The sequence below is a fragment of the Astatotilapia calliptera genome, chromosome 23 (assembly GCF_964374335.1).
Source record: "Astatotilapia calliptera chromosome 23, fAstCal68.1, whole genome shotgun sequence".
NCBI classification, from domain to species: domain Eukaryota; kingdom Metazoa; phylum Chordata; class Actinopteri; order Cichliformes; family Cichlidae; genus Astatotilapia; species Astatotilapia calliptera.
The window spans coordinates 4,321,258-4,343,953 of NC_137443.1; the positions used below are offsets into that span (position 1 = coordinate 4,321,258).

Sequence of the window (22,696 nt, forward strand, 5' to 3'; positions counted from 1 at the left end):
AGCCCAGGTGTAAGTACGCTCTTGAGACTCGACTGTACACTGTGTTGGTGTTTTCCTCCGAAACAATAAGTTCCGTTGGAGCAGCCTTTCAACGCCTCTCTCTGTCTCTCGCAAGCAAAGTTGACCCAGACAACAAAGTAAAGCTATTTTTCGGCTACGAGCCCGACACGGAACCCACTGTATTAGCCAGAGGTCCTTTACTACGGTTCGGAGCCGCGGAGCCTTCAGTAACAGTAATAAATCACAGCAATAGTACATTCACGTAGTTGTAAACAGCATGATAATATATTAAGTAATCCAGCGTATTAAGAATACGTTACTCTCATCGAGTAACGTAACGGAATACGTTACAGAATACATTTTGGGGCATGTATTCTGTAATCTGTAATGGAATACATTTTAAAAGTAACCTTCCCAACACTGCTCATAGGGAGTCATTTGATTGTTTTCTCTGTATTACTGTAGGGTCTTTACCTTTAAAACACTTGATGTTATATAAATAAAAGTGAATGTCTGTGCAGTTGTGAGAGATTTTACTCTTTTTTGTTTGACTTTGAGCTACATCAGTAGCACGCTGTAGAAAGCGATACGCAAACATCTCAAGATTGAAAAAAGACGCTGCAGCCCTTCTAGTTATTATTTCAGATTTATTTATAAAATTGTTCACTCGAGATGCTGTGTTTTAACATATAGTGCATTCTCCTACGATGCAATGCTTGTGTGTTTCGCACACAGTCGAGCCCTCTAAGTTTTAACAGCCTGGCCATGTGGTGAACTGAATCATGAACACTTTGGCATAGTTTAGTGACAAACTATTGTTTAAACGTAGAAATGTAAACTCCAAATAGATACTTAAATCTGTCGCTGATGCCTGAGGGCCTAGTGTTAGAGTCACATTTCATACAGGACTTTACAAACACGCAATATACAAAATGGACAAAATATTAGGAACATTTGCTCTTGAGCTATAGTGAAGGTTGCATCCAGGTGAAACATTCACTCTGAGTCAACTGTGATTTTTTTTTTATAAACAGTCAAATATAGCCTGAAAAAGGAGTTGTAAACCATACCACTGGAGACATGTTATCTCAATATTCTGCACGCTCAGTGTACCGTAACCAAACCCCATCTACTTTACTGTATGAAGTGTCATTACACATTTAAGGTATACAAGTCACAAATAACCATAAGAGTATCTTGGTGATATACAATATTCATATCACTGCTCATTTCATTACATCTGTTTCACTGATTTCACATCAGCCAGGAGTGGTTATGCTTTTTTATAGAGGGAGACACTTTCAGGCAGTCTCTGGCAAATAACAGTATAAGCCATTTTAAAAAAAATCTTTGCAACATATCTTACAAATAACACCCCCTTTGTTGAGAATGTTCCAGCCACATACTGGGAATATTTCAAGCAGAGTTCATTCTTAACACTAGGAAGGCCCAGGCTTCTACCTTTCTACCTTTAAAACCCGCCACCAGCCAAATGGCTGGTAGGCTTTTAGCTAAGCTTTAGCTTCAGCCAAGTGGAAGCTAAATTGGCTAGTCATTCATATGTATATTAGGTTGTTACCTGGGAATTCTGGAGGGAGGGGAGTGGGGGTGTGTGATTGAGGGCGTGGGGGAGCTGCTAAAAGCTGTGCACAGTCACCAACTTGGAGTGTTTCAGTTTGCCGTCTTAGGGAGGACATTTTTACAAATAATAATAAAAAGTGAGAGTACATTCCAACATTTTCAGCAATCACTCACAATCCTGGCACTGCCATGGTATCTGTAGTCTGCATTTACCTTGGCTTGGCTTCCTGATCAATTGTCCACTACCAAAAGGAAGCCAAGCCCTGTGATCACACCCTGTTTTGTTGTAAAGGATGACAGGGCTTGATCAGTCGTCCATTGTGGCATCGTCCATTGTGGCATCAATGTGATCACACCTTGTTTTGTTGTAAAGGGTGACAGGGCTTGATCAGTCGTCCATTGTGGCATCAATGTGATCACACCCTTTTCCCATCAAGTTTTGGGTGGCCTGCGACCTAAAATCCAAGTACATTTGCAATGTCTTCCCATATCTTGGCAAGGACCCCAATCGTCCCACTGGGGAGAGACTTTCTGAAAATGTAGTAATGAGGCTGATGGAACCATTCCTAGACAAGGGCAGAAATGTTACCATGGACAATTTCTTCACATCGCTTTCACTTGCGCAAAAACTTCTTGGACGGAAAACCACCATCCTCAGCACAGTCAACAAGATTCGCAGGGAAATTCCTCAATCCACTAGACAGACAGATCGCAGTGAATTCACCACTCAGGTATGTTGCAGGTCTTTTGTGGTTCTATGTTTATGTGTTTCATTGTGTGTAAAAGGGCTATGGAAATAACAATTTATCTTATTTCTTAGGTGTTTTCAACCTCTGCTGCCACGTTGACGGCGTATGCGGCCAAACGGAAGAAGACAGTCTATATTCTTAGCAGCATGCACAGCGTGGTTCAGACTGATAACACTACCAAAAGGAAGCCAAACACGGTCACCCTTTACAACAAAACAAAGTGTGGCGTGGATGTGATGGACCAGATGGTTCGGGAGTACACTGTCCGCAAAGGAACACGGCGCTGGCCAGTTGCCGTGTTTTATAACATGATTGACATGGCAGCACTGAATGCACATGTGCTGTATCAAGCATGCACCGGGACGAAGGAAAGACGGGTGGACTTCCTGGTGGAGCTTGCAAGAGAGTTGGCTCACTCTCATGTAGCTGCGAAGAAGGCAAGAAAAGAACAGTTGCTTCGGACACAACCCTCCACACCGAGCCCTGGAAAAAGAGCCATGTGTCAGGTCAAACACAATTGCAAGAACAATCATGCCACTGTGCGATGTGTTCACTGCAACAGATACACATGTGGTAAATGCAGACTACAGATACCACGGCAGTGCCAGGATTGTGAGTGATTGCTGAAAATGTTGGAATGTACTCACTCACTTTTTATTATTATTTGTAAAAATGTGTACAAATGGTTGGTTTTTTGTACCGTTTTTATCAATAAATCTCAGCAACAAAGGACATACACCCATGTGTGTTGATTTCTCCCTAAGATGGCAAACTGAAACACTCCAAGTTGGTGACTTTTGGAGATTTATTTCCCTGGATGATTGAGAATGCATCAAACTGAAACACTCCAAGTTGGTGACTGTGCACAGCTTTTAGCAGCTCCCCCACCCCCTCAATCACACACCCCCACTCCCCTCCCTCCAGAATTCCCAGGTAACAACCCAATTTACATATGAATGACTAGCCAATTTAGCTTCCACTTGGCTGAAGCTAAAGCCTAGCTAAAAGCCATTTGGCAACTCTCCGGGTTTTATAGGTAGAAAAGCCAAATGGCTGGGCTCTGGGCCTTCCTAGTGTTAAATATCTAAATATGTATTGCTGCCCAGGTCCAGTCCCAGGGAGACGGATAGTGTAGATAGAGAGAGAGACACGATGATTGGAGAGTCAGCGAGCTTTGACATGTAAAGATGACAAGCTGCTGAAAGTTTACTTGGCCTGCAGAAACACAGGAAGACAGCTCAAAATCCCAGATGAGACTTTTAGAGATTTACTTTACATATAGCCTACATACCAAGTTTATATGAGTAATAACATACGGAAAAGAGCCTTACTTATGACTACAACTTTTCCTCCATATTTCCTCCATCGCTCCATCACTCCACACTGAGAACCACCAAGTGGTCCTTCTTGACCTGAAGACATGGAAATTATGACTTTGCAACACTCCTCAGTTTCACTTCATCAAGCTGCCTTTATTACATCTCAGGTGTAGAATACAGTAAAGTAGCCGTGTAACAGACTGCGTCTCACCTCTGACATGACAGGAAGGTTGTCAGAAAGGAACCATTTGGTTTGGCGGGCCTTGTCTCTCTGTCTCTGGATGAGCTTTCTTAGCAACCTCTTTACCTTTCGGTCTCTGGGGTCTGCACACTTCACCGCCTTCTTCGTGTACAGTCTTTGAAAGACAAATGCAAATTATGTGCAGAAGTTGCAGGATGACAGTACAAGGATGTGCTGAAGACTCGAGACAAAGGATGGAAACACACCGATTTGAATGTGCTGCAGTAAGAAGGAGAAGATCATGCTGAGATCTACAAAGGTATTTGCCAGCTATAGCCCAAATTAAAATGAATATTTATATACTATAAGATGATAAAGAGGGAATTTTGTATTTCCCCCTCTAGTATAACGAAGAACAAATTGCGATCAAACTAAAACAGGTAACGAAAATAATGCCTCGTATCCAACGGATGAGAATTCAGTGCTTTTGTTAACTGGGCCACATGAATAAGCAAGCTCTTCATTCCCCAGCTTCATCAGATTTCCCTGACCTGCTGGAAACAATAGGTATCACAATGTAGTTTACTTAAATAAACCCTGCTGTTCTGACTGACTGACTGGCTGCAGCAGGGCTCAGCTGGCTCAGAAGGTATTTTCAGATGGCTTGTTATTCCCACATATTTCCTTTTTCACTTCCCTGGCAATTACAGCTCTAAGCCCTGCCATAACAACATGACCTGGAAAGATGACAATGCCTCTCAGCCCAAGCTCTGCCCTCCTCTAACGAGAGGCATATTTTCCATTCCTGCAGATTGCTGTGTGCTCTTTAGCTCCAGGAGTGGATAGTTGAAATACTTGCATGATGGCTTGTATACTGCAGTCGGGCCCCTCGGTCTGCACCTCAAACCGCAACACATCTTTGGTACGCACCTTGCCGTGGGAGTATAGCATGCAGCACTGGACATCGTTCTTCATCTGCACACCTATGGCTAGGAAATAACACGGACAAAGGAAGACAAATGAGTCACTGAAACGAAAGCAGACTGCCAGAATGATGCTGAACTTTCAGGTGTTTCACATCATTGAATAGATTTCACATTCAATTACTTTTTTGTGAAAACGGGATGCTAATGCAGCATCACGCCAGGCAGAAAAGTTTCAAATAATAGAAATTATTGCAGATTATCAGACCCTAAATCTGAGTGTTCATATTTATAGTTTTTCAGCACTGTCAAGTCCCTGTTCTGATATTAGCAAAGACCGAAGCAGAGTATTTTGCACATGCCCCACATATACGCAGAGTCACATATGGACACACACTAGAATGCCAGAGGAATTATAATGGCATCCCGTTGTGCTGAGAAACATACGAGCATGCCAGTGAAACGGGAGAAAGTGGTAGAAAAAGCGAGGTGTTTGTGTGTAAGGAATGCCATGATGTCCCTTCATCCAAATCTGTAAACAACTGAAAGTGTGATGTGAGGCAGCAGGAGCAAAATAGGACAGTGCTGCTTTGTAATGCCACAAATGATTTTGAAGCCATCCTCAGCCACATCAGTGCACTTCCAGCGCTTTGACTACATTTCAGAAAACAGACAAGACTACACGATCACGCGAACTGAGCCCTGACACAGTTGCTGTCTTTTCTCCATGTGTGTGTGTGTGTGATGTGATTTCTGCTCCTCTGTTTACATCCATGCCTCCCTCCCTGCTGCTCCTGCTGCTGCTATTCCTCTTTCCCTCTTCTTTCCTTTTCTGTCTTCGCCATCACCGTCTATGCTAGAGTGTCCACCTGCAGGGTGCATGCAAGCCATGCAACACACACACACATAGAAAGTATGGTTATGTCCTACCTTCTACAGATGCCAAGAGGATAACAGTCAGAGAGATAACAGTCAACATCTGCAGCATGAACATGATGAGGCTGGCAGAGGAGGAGAGGAGAGGAGGATAATCTACTCTGTCACCTCTCCCTCTATGGCTGCCTCTCTTATACTACTCCCTCCCTCTCTTTATACCTCCCTGCCCATCTCTCACTCACTTTTACCACCTCTCTTTTTTGTCTTACTGTCTTTCCCTCCCACCGTCTGTTTATCCATTTTCATTCTTATGCTCAACTAACTCCCTCCTTCTTTTTCTTTCACATTCATCTCACCTCTCCCTCATTTCTCCCTTTCAGTCTCCTCACTCAAGATGCCAGGCCTGATTTATTTCATTTAGGGTGTTAAATTACTCCTTCATTCTTTTTTCCTTTGCTTTCCTGCATTTTTCTCATTGAGAACCAAAATAGATAAAAGGCGAGTTATCAAGAAGTATTCAACATGCAGCATTTATGTTAATTCCCATGATAAATCCAGTTATTTGGCTTTTTTTCATTTCCAAATAACAAAATGAATGTAAAATGGTTTGCAGCTGTACGGGCTGTAGGGGAAGCGGTAGTATCTGAACTTTATCTGGATCATTCTTACCACAGAGTTTTCTGTCTGCCTCCTTTAGTATATCTTTATCCTGATGTTAATATGAGTGATTGCTTTAAAAATGTCTCTTTCAGTTGTCATTTTAAATGGCAATAAATGTTATTCATGTAACATTTTACAATAGATCAAAAAGTCTGAGACAGATTCATGAAATCTATTTTTTTTAGATACATTTTATGCTCCTTTAACTCTTTAAAGCCAAGTTTTTGTGAGTTATTCAGATATCATCAGTGTGATTTTTTTCCTTCAAAAACTGAAATACAAAAAAATGTCTGATGTAGCAAATCTGATACAAATATCTTATTACTTTTTTGCCATCAGAAGGTTCATTAAACACAAAACATTATGATATTTCATGGTTCAGGCTTTAAAGGCTTAAACTGCTACATAAAAGAAAAAAGTTTTCTCATTTAACATGCTTAATATCCCTTTATCTGCTCATTTTGAGCTCCTTGGCCTCTTACACTGTTAATTTTCATGTTAACGTTACGTTTCTATGCTAATGATGCACCGCTGTAAGCAGTCATTCAAAAAGTAAACAAAGGGCTAGCACCTTTGTTGGTGGAATACAGATGGTAAGTGGCAGCCATGCTGCTTGTCAAATGCACTTGCTAACTGATTATCAGAAAGTGTGAGCACCTTTATAAAAGCTGAAGCTTTAGAGGTTCTGTTTGGAGTCAGATGTGCAAAAATCCCAAGAGCTACATCTCAGACTCTACAGACCTCATTAAGCATGTTAGATGTTAAACTTTATGGTAGTACAATTAGAAAAACACTAAACAACCATAGCTTGTTTCTAAGGGTTGCTAGGAAACAGTCTCCTCCATTCAAAACGAACATAGCAGCACAGCTTAATTTTTGTGAAATTACATCTAAACAAACCACAAGACTTCTGAAACAGTGTTCTTTCCACAGATGAGGACACGGTTTTGGCCATAGTGCCATATTTAGCCCAAACCAAACACAGGCTGTCAGCATGAACACCTCATACTTTCAGCTTGTTTTGCAGCCACAGGACCTGAACACCTTACGGTCATTGAGTTGACTCCGAACTCCTCTGTATACCAAAGCAACCCAGAGTTACATGTAAGGCCATCTGTTCAACAGCTAAAGCTTGGCCCAAAGTCGGGTCACGCAAGCAGGACAATGATCCCGAGCACAGCAGCAAATTTACAACTGAAAAACAAAAGAACGTTGCAGTGGCTCAGTCAAAGTCCAGACCTTCGTAGAAAATCTGGCAACAATGTGAAACCAATCTGAGGCCTTTTAATTCTAGTCTGGTTTTCTTACTATAATTTCGTTTGCATGCCTTGGCTCATGCTGATGCAAACTTGTCACCAAGTAAATGTTATAAATTTACCTAATAAAGTAACTCAGATGTTTGAAAATATGTCCTAAATGTTTTTGTAGTCTCTCCTTTTCTAACCATAAATCATTATAAAACATTGTTTCATTTATTTTGTTTCATTAACCAAACACCACACGAATACGCTGGAGGCACTATATTAGCACACTCACATCCATTACAGGGAGACTTCAACAGAAAACAACATCAGGATCTAATTATACAGACAGGAACTAGAGAAACTGATGTAGGCCTGCATCTGTCTCAGGAAGGTATTCCTTTGAACTGGCCCTATGATCGAGAAAAATGACAAACACACTTTGTCAAAGTCTGATTAGGCTGCCAGCAACATTGTATAAAGTGATCAATCAAAGGCTGGATTAAGTGTGACAGATGCACAAATATTCCCACATCATAGGGCTGAAGGCACTTAACGTGTCTGGAAAACTAATAACTTATTAAGAAGAATTATAGCTCTTATAGGTGTGGTACACAATAAGTGATAATACACAGACAATATATCACAGCTATCATATTTAAAGAATGTTTTTGGACTCGTGCAAGCCTAGAAATTGAAATTCATAGTTGGCATCATCCGCTGTGTGAAAATTTATGTGAAAATAAATTGTAGTGATCATTTCTAGGTGTGTGTGGAGTTACTCTGTTACACCGTTAAGGAAATATCACCTGTTTGTTCAAAAGCTATCACGTCATACCCAGGCTGACAACTAACATGGAGCGCGTATGTCAAAGAGAAACGTAGCGGGGTCTCATGACTGTGCTTTACTCTGATCCGCTGTGGCAAGTTATTCGTGTTGGATTGACACCAATGCCTGACATTCATAGTTGATGGTTTGGGAAGATGAAAGGACTTCAGTTGACATGGTGCCTTGCTATTTAGGTTTGGCCATGTATCTGCAGGGAGAAACATGAAGTATCATCAAACAAAGCTGACACAGGAATGTAATGTACATTGTTCTCATTCTGCGCTGACAAGGCTTAAAAAACTGTTTGGGTGAATCTGGTAGAAAAGAGCCGTTAAATAATTATATGGATATTTTAAGGGGGTAAAGGTGATATTTTCCCTTCTTGTCACACAAATTAAGCTTGCAAATTCAAACCCATCAAACTTCATTACTATAAATACTCTGGATTTACTGTACTTTAGAAAAGAATGCATTAGACAAACTTTCAATATGCTGGCAGGGCAGTGCTGGAACAATGAGTTGCATTTCATGTAGAGAAATATTGCTTTAGACACTAATGTAGCACATATAATGGACACATTTTGTTGGATTTTATTGATGTGGGGCTGTCTAAGTTCCTGTGGCTCAACAGATCTTAAGAAGGAACAAATTATCCTTTGGCTACTGGAACATACCAAGAAATATTCAGACAACATGGCAACAAAATGTCTCCTATGGAACCCTGGATATGAAAATATGCAGACTGTTGACTGAGGGGTGTGTTTGGGGTAAAGCTGTGTACGTGTGTGTGTGCGTGCGCATGTAAAAGAGAGGGGGATTCAAGAATTTGACCCAAGAAATCAGGTTGGAATCTCAGCTGTAAAAACATACCTTCCACATGACTACAGGTCTGCCTGTTAGCCCTACACTTTACGGATATCTCTGCAGTGATTAAATATCTCCTGTCAAGGTGTGGCGACCCAGAAACACGAGGGAAATCAAAAATAAAAATAACAGCAGTGAGCGATCGGGGTGACCAGAGTAATGTTAAGAGCTGGAGTTGTACAGAGGCATAGTTTGACCTCCAAAAGATGATGGAGGGCTCAACCCACTGAACTGGACACACGGTCTTAACAGATCGGACTGTGCTCCCAAAAAGGGATTTGTAAGGGATAAGATGCAGGGGGGCAAATGCTTGATATAATCTTTGCAAGGCAGCAAACTGGGAGGTGTACAAAACAGACAACAAGCGGCGTGGAATGCAATTTTGAAAACTGAATTAAGCACAGCACATTTTTTTTCATTGTTTTTTGTGCTTAAAATACTGAGCAAAAAGTTCCAATGAAATGAGTGCACAAAATTCAAGGACAAGTTATAACCTGCAATTCCTTTTTAAACCTCACCACCATAGGAGAGACCAAAGAGCTGTCTAAGGACATAGGAGACATGATTGCAGAGTGCATATTAATAAATGAAGGAAAGACAGAGTAACTGTCAATCGCCCTCAGGCTGGTACCCCAAGATGTGCATCATCAGTGATCATGGGAACAACAAGGGATAACCCTAGGAATGCAAAGCAGGACCCCGCTCACCAAGAAAACCAATGGTGACAAGTTGCCAGGTTGTGGTTTGAAAACTTGCTCAAGAAGGCCCATTCGGAGAAACGTTTCAAGGTTGTTAGATGAGACCAAAATTGGGCTCTGAACATTTAGAAAGAAATGACTGTTGACTATGGCCCAAAGAACATCATCCCTACCAAACAGGCGGTGGCAGCATTGTGCATTGGGGATGTAAATCTGCAAAGGGTACAGGATTGTGCAGCACCTGCAGCTTAACCTCCAAATCTGAGGCCATGGTACTCAGTTGGAAAAGGGTGGAGTGTTCACTCCAATCCAGAGACAAGTTACTGCCCCCAATGGAGAACTTCAAGAATCTCAAGGTGTCCTTCATAAGTGAGGGAAGACTGGGGCAGGATATTGACAAATGGACTGTTTTGGTGACATCAGTAATGTGAGTGGTATGAAACCTATAGAGAGAGCTGAAGCTTTGTGTAGCTAAGTGATAATCTAGAAAACTTAAGGATTTGTGAAAGATCTATGAAGAGCAGTGGCCAAAAATCCCCACTGAGTGCACACGAACCCGGTGACCAACTACAAGAAACATTTGACAGCTCCGCTTGCCAACAAGAATTAATCCAAGTAATAAATCATATTTTCCAAGGGGATACTTCTTTCCTTCATTTTTTCATAAGTGTTTAAAATTATGACTTAAAAAGGGAGAGAAATACTTATTTCCCCCGCAGCAGCTAAAAATCATGTTGTCAATGCCAGCATGTGGAGAGCATTGCAAAATCCTATGCTTAACCTTGTGATAGAGCTATTGTGTCCATTTTATGGTAATCATTGCATATCTAAATAAAAAGAATGCAAATAAGTGCAATTAAAATTCTTAAAATTGAAAAGAGGTCTTGGCTGTATTAAATGCCACTTTAATTTTACTAGTTTGTTATAAATAACTAAGCTTTAAAAAGCCAAGGGGTTAAAGCTTATCCCAGCATGCCATTTCCCCCCATTATTATAAAAGCGAATCATTAGGCCAACCGGCCCTGGATTCATATTTCATGTTCTGCTTTGGACACGGGAAAGCTCTGCATTTTATCTTCACATGAGATTTCCTTCATGGAATGTCTTAATCGACTGTGGAAATAAAATTATGCTTCAACATGCGATTATATTTTATTAGAATAGAGCACCGCATGCTCCCCTGTGCCAGTCAGGCATTCCTCTGCAGGGAGTTGACGGGACCCAAATATCTGTGCTTCACACAGCTCTGTTTCATTACCCCCCCTCCCCACACCCGAAACACTAAACCTAGAAAATCTGCTTAAACACACTCGAGCATTTATTTTGAAAATCCGCACTACCAAAACTCAAAAGGTCTTGATTGAGCCTGGAGTGAGAAACTGGACACTCTGGATATGTTTAAAAATTGCTGCCAAGAAGAAAAGCACACATCTTATGTCCACAGAGATCCAGACACATTCCTAATGCAAACTCGAGGGTCGCTGTGTTGCACAAGAAATCTGACCTTCAACATTTCACCACTGGCTGCGGTGCGCTCTGTAAGAGTCCAAAACTCAATGTTCCAGCAATGGTAATGACATAATATTTATTCCAAGAGAATTATCTTAGTAATATTTGAAAAAATAAACATCTCACATAATACGCCATCGTCTTAAATGCAGAGCATCTTTCATGTGTCACCTGCAGTTTTATTTGTTATGAAAAGTTTGACAAGAACAAGTTTGCAGAAATAATTGTTCAGGAGATGCAGTCGAAAACTCTAAAAACTAGGCTGACCTTGAGGCTGCTGTAGAGCCAAAATACCCCGGGGCATCAGTAAACATCAGTAAAGGCCGTTCTGCTGAGAGTAGCCTTTTTTCCACCACAAATTTAAAATATCAAACAAAATTAATTCAGTACGTTCTTTACTACAAATTAGTTTACTGCAGTTATGTCCCCACTGGGAGATAACAGACAAGGATTCAAGGGAAGGGTAAACAACAAAGACATTTAGAAATCCCTTAAAGTCCTTTAAAAACAGTTAACAGGCTCTGGGGAGACAGATTTATGACTGATGCTTTTACTGCATAGGCAGTGTGTTTGGGATCACGGTCGTGCTGAAAAATGAAGCCAATCAGACACTTTCCAGATGGTATTGTATGGTGTAGTACTTTTCTGTGTTCATAATTCCATCAGTTTGACCAGATTTCCAGCACCACTGGCAGAAATGGAGCCCCAAACCATGAAAGAGACACCATTGTTTTACAGATGGCTGACGACAGTAGTGTACCTCTCTCCTTAAAATCTCCAAACACACTGATAAAATGTCAAATTGGGATTCATCACTTTTCAGCCCAGCTCTTATGTAATTTGGCATACCTCAGCCTTTTCTGCCTGCTTCAGTGAACAGTAGATGGAGCAGCTGATGGGCCACATTTACTTAAGGACATGAATTTCAAGTGCTGTTGATCGGATAGTTTTTAAGCCTGCAATTTCTTTTGAATTTCACAGAACCAATTTCCTGAAATGTTTTAAGGACACACAGCAAACCATCCTGACATAAGTTTTATAAATACTATTTTATGCTGGTGAAACTGTGGTATTTTTCATAGATTGAACATGAGAAAAGGGAACAGATTGTGTAACAAAGTGCAAAAACATACTATTTAAAAGTGGTTCTTTGCCAAGTGTTCTTTTATATTTATACACAACACCAGTTTGTTGCTTGAGTTGGGCGCCTTTGTTATGTTTGAATGATTCATAGCTCAGTGTTAACTGGCTTAATAAAAAAACATTCTTCTGAAAAAGCTCACGTCCAAGGACTGGATTGAAAATGAGTGAAAAAGCAGTCAATATGAAAGGAAAGCCTGCAGAACTGCTCTCAAAACCACTAAAATTATTACAAGTCTGATTTCTTAGAAGTGAAACATAAAGATACAAGAGACGGCTCAAGACATTTATACAGACAAAAAAAAATTGGTGATCTGATTTGTCTCCAAAAACTTCAAGATGTTATTCTATTATTTAAATACAAGGAGGAAATTCTACAAATGTGTTAGCAAGGGCAGGACCCTGGATAGCTCTGACATCACTGGATGAGCACATTTACTTTAGAGCAGGCTGCTTTAAAAACAAACAAACAAAAATACATCCCCCTGAACTGTGCAGGAGTAAAAAAGGAATTTAAAGTATGCACTTCAGTTTCTCAGCTGTGAGTGTTGCTCACAGTGCTTGTCATTCATTTTTCTTATGTTGAACCTTATTCAGAAGATGCTTAATCTCTTGTTTACCTCTGGGAGATCTGAAAAACTAGTTAAAATTGGGGTCAAGTTTGCAGTGCACGAATCTTCTTGCTTTTAATGTCACTCTGCAGATTTTAAATTGGAAAACTCCACTGAAGCCTGATATTATTACTCTTACAGCTTTACCAGTAATGCTGAGTGTGACACACACCTGCACAGACTTCATTCTGTTGTTTACATACTTTTATTTCTTGTACAGTGAATAGTATTTCACAAGTATATACAAAAAATGTACACATTTCCATCACAAGTCTTCAAAGTTAAGCATGAAAAATCTTGAGGAACCATCGTATAAAAGCATTAATAAATGTTGAATTTCAGATTTTGACTTAGAAAAGTAGCAGAAAGTTTCCAACAGTGAATTATGACCCTGTAATAAAAACTTGGATGGTTGCAAACAGTTTTGACCAGTCTCCTGAAGCAGTCTTTAATCCAGTGTGCCTGCAGAAAAAATAAAGTCAGTAAAACATATTCTGGTTCAAAACAGAGCCAATAAATTCAATATTAAGTGGAATACTGAATTTTGTGCATGTGACGAATTCAATCAGCATCGTAATCCAGACAACTTTAAAAGTTGTTTTCTACTTTTGTCTTTGTATGGCTTACCTTCAAGAAATGCAAACTCATCTATGGCTTCTATTGCATTGTCTGCGGAAAAGAAAACAAATGATACCATATTATCACAATATTTTACTCATGGTGTCATATAATTGTGAATTTGCAACATTTTGCAAAATGCTGAGTATTGCAATGACAGTCACAGAAAAGGAACAGGGGCCTAAAATTAAAGCACGTCCTGTTTCTTCAAGTCAAATCTCAGCGTGATGTAGTTGTTATTCTGAGAAATATGTACAACTGTCAAATTCAGGCTTATGAAGCAGGTTGTATAATTATCTTTGGGTAAGACACTGATCACCGCTGGAGGATGACTGTGCCCCGGTTAGGTTAGAAGCACACAGGCACAAGTGCTTTGATGTTCTTTGATAGAACAGGAAAATGCTATACAAGCATCAGCCATTTTTCTATTTATGCAAGTAGACTTTAAATGGAATTAAGCACATGTTTAATCCACTTACCCAAGTCTTTTCTTTGCAAAGTTTTCCTCTTCCCTTGCTGTGCATACACTAGAGCATCTTTGGCGATCATCTCAACAAACAATTCCTGTACAAAAAGAAACCAAAAAGAAATCATTCAAAATGAACCAGAGAAACGATCAGAAATAGATTTTTTTTTATTAACATAAGCCACTGATAAAATATATTTGTGCTGAAATGCAACTGTTTTTGCACAACTGGCTGCTCCCTAAACAGTCACCACAGCAGATCATCTGCCTCCATGCCACCCTATTGCTAGCATGCTCTTCTGCATGTCCTCCTTCACCGCATCAATGAACCTCCACTAAGATCTTTCCTCTTTTCTTCTTGCCTGGCAGCTCCACAGTCAGCATCCAGTATATCCACCATCTCTTCTCTGAACATGTCCAAACCATTGTCTCTGAAGTCTGTCTTTAACCCCAAAGCACTCAACCTGAGCTGTCCTTCTAAAACACTCTATTTCTAATCCTGTCCCTCTTGGTCTCTCCCAACGAAAACCTGAGCACCTCCAGCTCTGTTCCTGCCGCCACCATCTCCAAACCGTACATCTCACTGACACCAGGCCTTGTAAACCTTCCCTTTCCCTGCTATCCTTCTGTCACACAGTCTCCCAACACTCACTTCCACCCTGCCTGCACTCTCTTCTTGACCTCTCTTGAACACGGTTTGTCCCAGGTATTTAAACTCATCTACCTTCACTACCTCTGCTCCTTGCAGCTTTACTGTTACACCTGTCTCCCTCTCATTCACACATGTATCCCATCTTGCTTCTACTAGCTTTCATTCCCTATCTAGCATGATGATTGTTCAGTTTGACTCTAACATTTTAGTTAGACATTAACATGAGTAAACTCTGCGTTTATTCCAAAGGTTAACCTACACTAAAGTTTAAATATACTTCAGTAATTTCAGTAATTTGATAAATAAACTAAAATGAATTAGAAACATATAGAAAATAGATTATTTACTATCTGCACTTAAGTTTGTTAGCGTCATATAGAGTCAGCACTCGTGTTACCAGGACCGGTTAGGATATCAGTGGTCTCACCGTGGCTTTAGCGATGATGAACACAGACTCCTGGCTGGCGAGGGCCACGTCTGGGTCGGTCTTCATCAGAGCCTTGATGCGGGACAGCGGGAGTTTGGACAGCCGGCTGTGGCTCACCGTGACTGGGCCCGTCTGCTGCTGCTGGCCGCTGTCCTCCGCCTCGGCCCCGCGGGTCTCCTCCTCACTCTCACACCGGTCAGGGTCGTGCTCCGTTGCGGTCACAAGACTCGTCGTCACTGTTGCTGCCATTTTCTGATATTTTGCGCTAATTATATGACTTAAGAAATAAACACACACGTAGAAACGACTATAGTTTAATAGCTACATGTCACAGATAATAACATCAACAACAGCAGCGGGCGCGCGCCAGCATGTGGTTCCGGGCTTTCGTGATAAGGCCTGCGCTGATTCGTCAGTGAGTGCAGGCCCCGCCAACTAATCCTCTTCGGTGATTGGACAGATTGTGAATCCAGGCCTCACTATTGGCTAAAGTTAAACGTCATTCACCGCACATTGCCGCCTAGATAGCGGGGTGTAGCCGGAGCCCTACTAACCAAGGGGTCCGAGTGTAGACACGAAGTCGCAGGTGAAGTTGGCCACAAATAACACTTTGCTATTGTATGGTTAAAATATATCGTTTTTATAACTTTGTAATTTTACATTACTTTGTGTATGCGCTAAATGTTATTTTTTTTGTGACATTTACCAAAAAGTGGGAAAACTCAACTGTACTCCTCAATATTTCCACTAGGGGGCAGTGGGAACAAACTATTAAAAACAACTGCATAGTAATGTGCATCAGTATACGCTATTGTGAACTTATTGTGAACTCTATTGTGAAATATAAATGGCTTATAAAGACTTTAATGACAAGTCAGTAAAATTGTATTCATTTGAAGTTTTGTTTGTCTCTGGTGTCCAGTATTAGCTCTATTTTTAATGATTATTGTTGCTGTTAGATTCAACGCACTGTGTGGGTTCCTTCATCAGCTGACACAGAGGTCATCCAAGTGTGGATGTGGTGTATGGCTATGGCTGAACACTTTACCATCTAATATCACAACACCTGCAATCTTTTTAAGCTCTCTCTTGTTATGTGAATACAGCATGATTAATGGGAAGCTGAAGTTTGCTCTTATGGTCTCATGTGATAGTCTCTATTAACTAATTCTCTGTTATTTCAGCTGCTGTTTTATCTGACAGCAGTGTTTGAGTTTCAATTGAATGAATTCATAGATTCTCAAACCTTCTTTTCATCCATATCTGACAATATTAGCATTTTTTAGCCAATTATGACAGACATATATGTCTGTGTCTCTTCACATCATATTTTCTCCTGTGTAAAACTGGAAAAAAAAAAATCAAAAGTCTACAAAACCTCTATTTCAGAATATACTGCCGCTTTATTTTCCTTGTGATAGTTTCCCTCATAATCACCAAAATCTGCAATGCTTATGACTCTCTGGTAACTTGTCACTTTCGCCGATGAGTACAGTGTTAGACCCACAAACCTTCTTCTTCTGCCTATATAAATAAAAACATCTTCCCTTATATGCATTTTTAAGGAATAAATGGCAAAAAAGCCAGATGTAGCAAATAAGATATTAATATTAAATTAATTAATATTAATTAATTTATTCTTATTTCATCAGAAAGTTCCCTAAACGCTATATTTGCAAAACAAAATAATTTTCTGGCAGTTATTTGAGAAAATCACTATATTAATATGCTTAATATGGTTCAGGCTTTAAAGTGTTAAAGAGCTTAAAGAGCTATTAAAGCTTAAAGCTGGGCTTTTAGTAATCTGCTAGTTCTTTTATGTTTCTCTACGTGTTTGCGTGGGTTTTCTTCAGGTAGTCTGGCTCTATCACAGTCCAAAGATTAATTTGTGATTCAAAATTGCCCACAGGGATGAATGTGAATAGTTTTTCGTCTCTCTGTGTTAGCCTTGTGTCAGATTGGCAACCTGTCCAGGGTGTACCCTGCCTCTCACCCTATAGTAGCTGGGATAGGCTCCAGTCCACCTGCAATAGAGTATCTAAATAGCACATTAAACTCTTCTTACCTGAATATTTTAATGTATGAAGCTGTTTTCATTAGCACTTTATTTTATTCCAGAAAGTTATTAAAACACTTTTTAGTTTTTATTTATTTATAATATTTTTATATATTTTTTGTCAGAGCTTGACGCCCACGAACTTGCTTTCATGTGTAAGTTACATGAGCATTATCATCATTATGAAAGCAGGCATGCTTATTTTTATTCATTGAAAGTATCTTTGCATCATTTCCATTGTGTCAGGTCATGTCAGCACTCCACTAATACACTCTGTTAATAGGATTGTGAGGACTGCTTTAGTCCACTGAAGCTCCATTCACATGTTCAGCCACAGTCAGGTGTTACACTCTGAGGAAGAGATATGAAGGACTCGCAGCTCACAGGTAAAATATTTTAGTTTTATTACTGTTATTGATCAGCTAATGTGATTCGTTTCTTTTTCATGTTGTTTTTAAAATTAGATGTACTTTTTTAAAAAGTACTTTAAATCATCTGTATAAAATCTCTTATCAACTGTAGCCTTGGTGATTAGATTTAGAAAACCCATATTTGGATGATTTAAAATTGTATTTTATTTCAGAAGCGCCAGATTGGCAACTGAATATATCTCCACTCTTATATGTGAATTTTCCACAAAAGATGATTCAAAGCTACTCATTAAATCTCATTCATTGCTATTATTTTTCACAGTGACTACATCGCTACAGTCATACAAGCTGTTACATTTACAGGTAGATTTAACAAGAATAATAGAAAAGCAGTTTCACATGGATCCAAATGCTGATAATAATCATCTGCCTGCTCAGTTTCATACGCAGCGTGGAAGTGTAATCCTAATTTGGCAACTCTGTTCATTCTTGTTTTGCCAGTCTAGTCTTCATTAGCATCCTATAAATAGCTGTCTGCAAGCTAAATGGCACTAATTCTCCATCTAAAAAACCCAAGTAATCCTCGGCTATATTTGATCGACAAAGTCCAAGAGGAGGAAGAACATAATCACACTGTAATGTTTAATATTTGTTTATTATTATTGGTAATACTTGACTGGCTGGTTCATTTTGCTCACAGTCGTTTTTGAGAGGTTATGCGTGCTCTCCAAGACGCCCACACAGGATTCAAGTAGCCGGTCTGGCACCTGACCTGACTGTTGGGTCAGATTTGAGACTCTATGCAATGCTCAGACTGTACTGCACAATTTCCTGTAAAAACAAAAGAAACGCCGTACGAGGCAATCGTTCGAGCCAAAGCATTGTTCTGTTTGAGAGAAATTTGTACACTATCAAAAAAAAAAATTGTAATTAACGTGCTGATTCTTAAGAACTGTGTCCAAAAAAAATGAAAACTTCAATTCCCAGAGCAGAAAAAACGGTCAACATCCTGCTTTTGTCCATTAAAAATGAAAACACACATATTGAAATCCATTTACCGTGATCCAGAAATCTTGTTTCCTGCATAGTGGTCACAACACTAACACCGCAGAGGTGCAATGTTAGTATTTTCAGAAACGGTGTGAGTGGAAGCTCTAACCAGGAGAAGAGATTCAGTTTTATTCATTTCAGATTATACTTTGTTTTTGTTCTCCTAAAGCAAAAGAATATAACATAAGCAGATGAGTGATAGCAAAATAAATTAAAACCCAGTTTGCCACATTCTTGTCTATCATAGCATCATTTTCAATAATATCCACTGACAGCTTAAAAGTGCAGATAGAAACTCGGGTTAAATTTAGGCAGAATACAGACCTGATGTTTTGACTTATGTGGGATGTACAGTTACATACCAGGATGGAGGTCAACCTTATTATCCATGTCCCATACAGCTCTACTTGCACACACAAAGGTGTTTGTCTAAGAAGCGATGTCGTCTCGGTCCAAATCTAAAGGAAATCCTAATATTTCTGCTATTTCACGCAGCACTGCTGCAACGTTTTCACACTTTTTTTGCTTTTACTTCCAAGCCGTCAAAATGCGTCTATGGCCGAAAGAGAAAACGAGCAAAAAATCCAAAGATGACTCTCCGAAGACGCAAAAACCAGCCAAGCCCCTGGCTTCTGCTGCCACGTGTGCCACCCCGCAGCTGACTGACGCAGAGAGGAGAGCGCAGTCTCCGTTTGAGAGGATCGTCTATGACATGACCCACAACGAGAAGATCGTCAATGACCTCGTGCTCGGTCGAAGGATCGGCTTTTACGAGCTGCGTGGAGAAATCGGGCAAGGCAACTTCTCTACAGTTAGGCTGGGCATCCATGCCTTGACGAAAGGTAAAGAACCGTCAGTTATTTAGGATGTTCGTCCCAGTTATTCAGTCACCGTTAGTCATCTTTTTTATGTGTTTCAAACTCATTCCTGCTTCACTCACATTCCAGTGTTCTGAATAAGTGTTCAAGAGCACCATAAATCAGTGCAGACTTTAAAAAACGCTGCAACAATCATCCTATTAAAAGCTAATTCCCCTCCTTTTGATCAGATGCGTCTCGTCTGTTCTTGTTTTAAATCTCCTAAATGTACATCCGTCCTTATTTCAGTCCTTAACCTCATCAGACCTTCTTTAAATCTGTCACTGACAGCTAAGCCTTCTCCCTCCCCTTCTCCTGTCTCAGAGAGAGTAGCTGTTAAAATCATGGACAAGCTGCATCTGGATAAGAAGAAACAGCCTCTGACTTCCTCAGAGATCAGCTGCATGGAGAAGCTGTGCCACCCCAACATAGTGCGCCTTTATGAGGTGATGGAGACGAGCCGGAAGCTGTATCTGGTCATGGAGTACGGCAGCGGTGGAGACTTGTTCTCTCGAATCACCACGAGGGGGAAGCTTAACGACCTGGAAGCCAAGCTGGTCTTCGCACAAATCATCTCTGCTGTTAAGCACATGGTGAGCTTCGGTTTCACCCTTGGTCACAGCATGAGTCTGTGATATGTTCGCTGATTGAAATGTGGAGAGAAGGCATGGAATGAATTAAAAAATCCCAGCTTGACTCAAAATGTGCCAGACTAACGTGATCAGATTGAAACCTTAAGGCCTCTAACAATAAGTAGAGATGAGAATGTGAAACTGGGTCAAATCTGAGTATCGTGTTAAAGGATACTTTGACATGCAGGGTAGAGCACAGAGACCGCGCCACTGACCACTCGATGAGTAAACAAAGAGAACAGTTTAAGAGTCACTAATTCAGTTAAAATAAACTAAAACCAGAAGATGCATTATAAATAAATATTAGTTAAAGTGTATTATAGATAGTTGCAGTGTAGACAGATGATAAGCATGTAATTTAGGTGTCTGAGTCATGAGTAACTCACAATATCTGCTCCCAATAACGTTTTTCTTTGTAAAAATTATTGATTCGGGAGATTTCGATACATGAGCCACATCTGTGTAGCAGAAGGAAAATGTATCCTGGAATGGCCAGGCCAAACAATGCTTCATCAGTGCATGTGGGTGTTATAATAATAATAATAGTTAATTAGTTCCCTGTCCGTCTTTATCCCCTCTGAGCGTCTCATTTTCTTCACAATAGGTTAGTTAAGCTGTTATAGTGGGCAAAGTTTCAAATAATGGGATCAGCTAAGTGCTAGCAGCTGCTCATATTAAATGTCAGAGTGGCCTCAGTCAATCGGACACAAACTGACTTCTGACACTGACTGCAAAGCTATTCTGATAGGGTCCAAAAATCAAAATGAGCAGAGTGAAAAATCGATCCTCTTTAAATCAAAATGTAGATATCCAACACAAATGCATTAATAACTTATCATAAGATGAAGCAAAGAAATGTTGCTATATCAGTGTTTTGCCCCACAGTGCAGAAATAAACCAGTGCGCTGGCGTTCTCTGTGAGCATTAAAGGAGAACTCTTTCTAAAATTGTCCATGTGTGTGTCACATTTCAGCACGACTGCAACATCATCCACCGAGACCTGAAACCGGAGAACATCTTCTACACCACCAGCTTTTGCATCAAAGTTGGGGATTTTGGCTTCAGCACAGAGAGCAGCCCTGCTGAGCTTCTCACCACCTTCTGTGGCTCTCCGCCCTACGCTGCTCCTGAACTTTTTAAGGAAAAGGGATACTCCGGACGTTACTCAGACATTTGGGCTTTAGGTATTCTCTTGTACTTCATGACAACAGCAACTTTACCCTTTTATGGGGAAAATCTGGGCAGGCTGAAGCGCTGCATCCTCCAGGGGGCTTACCGTATCCCCTCTTATGTGCCAGATCCGTGCCAGCTGGTCATCAAAGGCATGCTGCGGATTGTGCCTGTTGATCGCTCCTCTTTAACGCAGATTTCAGACAGTGCTTGGCTGAAGGGGATTGAGTTCCCTCGTCCCTATACGCCGTTGCCACTGTCTCCTGCTCACTTTGCACAGACAAATCAGACTCTGTGCGTGGAAGAGCAAGAGGTAAAGAGTTTGCTGTCGGATCTCGGGGTCGTGGCGCTTCATTTCCAGAATAACCCCTGCTTGGACTGCAGGAATCCACTGACAGGGGCCTATCGGATCCTCCTCCATCGAGTCCAGAAGAGGAGGTTGGTCGAGGCTGTGGGTTACTCTGTGCTCCAACCAGATGAGTACGAGAGTCCGAGCAAGTGGTCTGCAGCATCAGTTGACAAACACAATCCTTCCACTGTATGTGCAATACTATAACGACAAAGAGCTGCACCGGACTCCTTCATTTGTGGCACCAAAGCGACTTTATCACATGTGTGCGCTCTCATGCAGTCCAGGTATTATGTTACATGCCTGTGATTACATCACCAACGGCAAGATTACTGACGCAAAACACCTATCAATCACTAAATGGCTATCAGCATCTTCCAATCCTTCTTAGTCAGGACATAAATCTGACCTAATCCAGGTAAGCCTAATGAGACAGCCACAAGGGAACATGCTTGGCCCAACAGAAAGTAAAAAAGAAAATGTGTATCAGGAGGAAATATAAGAAAAAGAGAGAAAACAAAAAATAAATTGTAAAATTAGCCTACCGCATTTGCATTACAGCAAATGCCTCAAATGCCTTCATTGGGTATGCATGTGACGTAAAAGTGATTATAAATGCAGTTCACGTTGTTCACTAAGGAGGAGAGTCAAGCGCACAATGAATGTTGAGAGTATACCTTGGTGTTATTATATCTATCTTTTTCATATCTTTGTAAATTATTCTCATGTTTGCTCACATTTTAAAGCAATGTTTTCATAAATCCTCCAGGGATGCTGCCCTGAGCTTCAAGCCACGCTGTATCAGTAATTCTAGCAAAGATTAAGGCCAGATTCATTAAACAGAATAAAGTTATTTTCAAACAGTAA

At 40.5% G+C, this 22,696-nt stretch overlaps 3 protein-coding genes across 6 annotated transcripts; 1 reads left to right on the forward strand and 2 right to left on the reverse strand.

The window, feature by feature from the left end:
• Positions 1-3,407: 3,407 nt before the first annotated feature.
• ccl44 (chemokine (C-C motif) ligand 44) lies at positions 3,408-19,285 on the reverse strand. Of its 2 annotated transcripts, none has more exons than XM_080298012.1 (5): positions 19,184-19,285; positions 4,690-4,819; positions 3,861-4,005; positions 3,662-3,742; positions 3,408-3,545 (listed from the first exon to the last, which is right to left on the reverse strand). In XM_080298012.1, exons 1-4 carry the CDS (start codon positions 19,209-19,211, stop codon positions 3,704-3,706), a joined length of 342 nt encoding a protein of 113 aa, XP_080154138.1. In that variant the 5' UTR covers positions 19,212-19,285; the 3' UTR covers positions 3,408-3,545; positions 3,662-3,703. The 2 variants fall into 2 exon arrangements, with proteins under 2 accessions (XP_080154138.1, XP_026014845.1); XM_026159060.2 differs by lacking the exon at positions 19,184-19,285 and adding an exon at positions 5,684-5,861.
• pole4 (polymerase (DNA-directed), epsilon 4, accessory subunit) lies at positions 13,371-15,758 on the reverse strand. Its single transcript, XM_026159872.2, has 4 exons — positions 15,345-15,758; positions 14,279-14,363; positions 13,809-13,850; positions 13,371-13,643 (listed from the first exon to the last, which is right to left on the reverse strand). The coding sequence occupies exons 1-4, from the start codon at positions 15,591-15,593 to the stop codon at positions 13,630-13,632; spliced, it is 390 nt and encodes a 129-aa protein (XP_026015657.1). The 5' UTR covers positions 15,594-15,758; the 3' UTR covers positions 13,371-13,629.
• LOC113016767 (serine/threonine-protein kinase NIM1) lies at positions 15,892-22,696 on the forward strand. 3 transcript variants are annotated; one of them, XM_026159869.2, is made up of 5 exons: positions 15,892-15,930; positions 17,684-17,786; positions 19,361-19,663; positions 20,003-20,271; positions 21,284-22,696. In XM_026159869.2, the coding sequence occupies exons 2-5, from the start codon at positions 17,765-17,767 to the stop codon at positions 22,034-22,036; spliced, it is 1,347 nt and encodes a 448-aa protein (XP_026015654.1). In that variant the 5' UTR covers positions 15,892-15,930; positions 17,684-17,764; the 3' UTR covers positions 22,037-22,696. The 3 variants fall into 3 exon arrangements, with proteins under 3 accessions (XP_026015654.1, XP_080154137.1, XP_026015653.1); XM_080298011.1 differs by lacking the exon at positions 15,892-15,930 and having other exon boundaries at positions 17,477-17,786; XM_026159868.2 differs by lacking the exons at positions 15,892-15,930; positions 17,684-17,786 and having other exon boundaries at positions 19,261-19,663.

Coding starts and splice junctions, on each gene's coding strand:
- ccl44 (XM_026159060.2), bottom strand. CDS start 5,747: ATGTTCATGCTGCAGATGTTGACTGTTATCTCTCTGACTGTTATCCTC. Junction 4,006..4,689: donor TGCAGTATACAAGCCATCAT/GCAAGTATTTCA, acceptor TGTCTTTCAAAG/ACTGTACACGAAGAAGGCGG. Junction 3,743..3,860: donor ACCTTCCTGTCATGTCAGAG/GTGAGACGCAGT, acceptor CCATGTCTTCAG/GTCAAGAAGGACCACTTGGT.
- pole4 (XM_026159872.2), bottom strand. CDS start 15,593: ATGGCAGCAACAGTGACGACGAGTCTTGTGACCGCAACGGAGCACGAC. Junction 14,364..15,344: donor TCATCATCGCTAAAGCCACG/GTGAGACCACTG, acceptor CTTTTTGTACAG/GAATTGTTTGTTGAGATGAT. Junction 13,851..14,278: donor TTTGCAAAGAAAAGACTTGG/GTAAGTGGATTA, acceptor TCTTTTCCGCAG/ACAATGCAATAGAAGCCATA.
- LOC113016767 (XM_026159868.2), top strand. CDS start 19,261: ATGTCGTCTCGGTCCAAATCTAAAGGAAATCCTAATATTTCTGCTATT. Junction 19,664..20,002: donor CATCCATGCCTTGACGAAAG/GTAAAGAACCGT, acceptor CTCCTGTCTCAG/AGAGAGTAGCTGTTAAAATC. Junction 20,272..21,283: donor TCTCTGCTGTTAAGCACATG/GTGAGCTTCGGT, acceptor GTCACATTTCAG/CACGACTGCAACATCATCCA.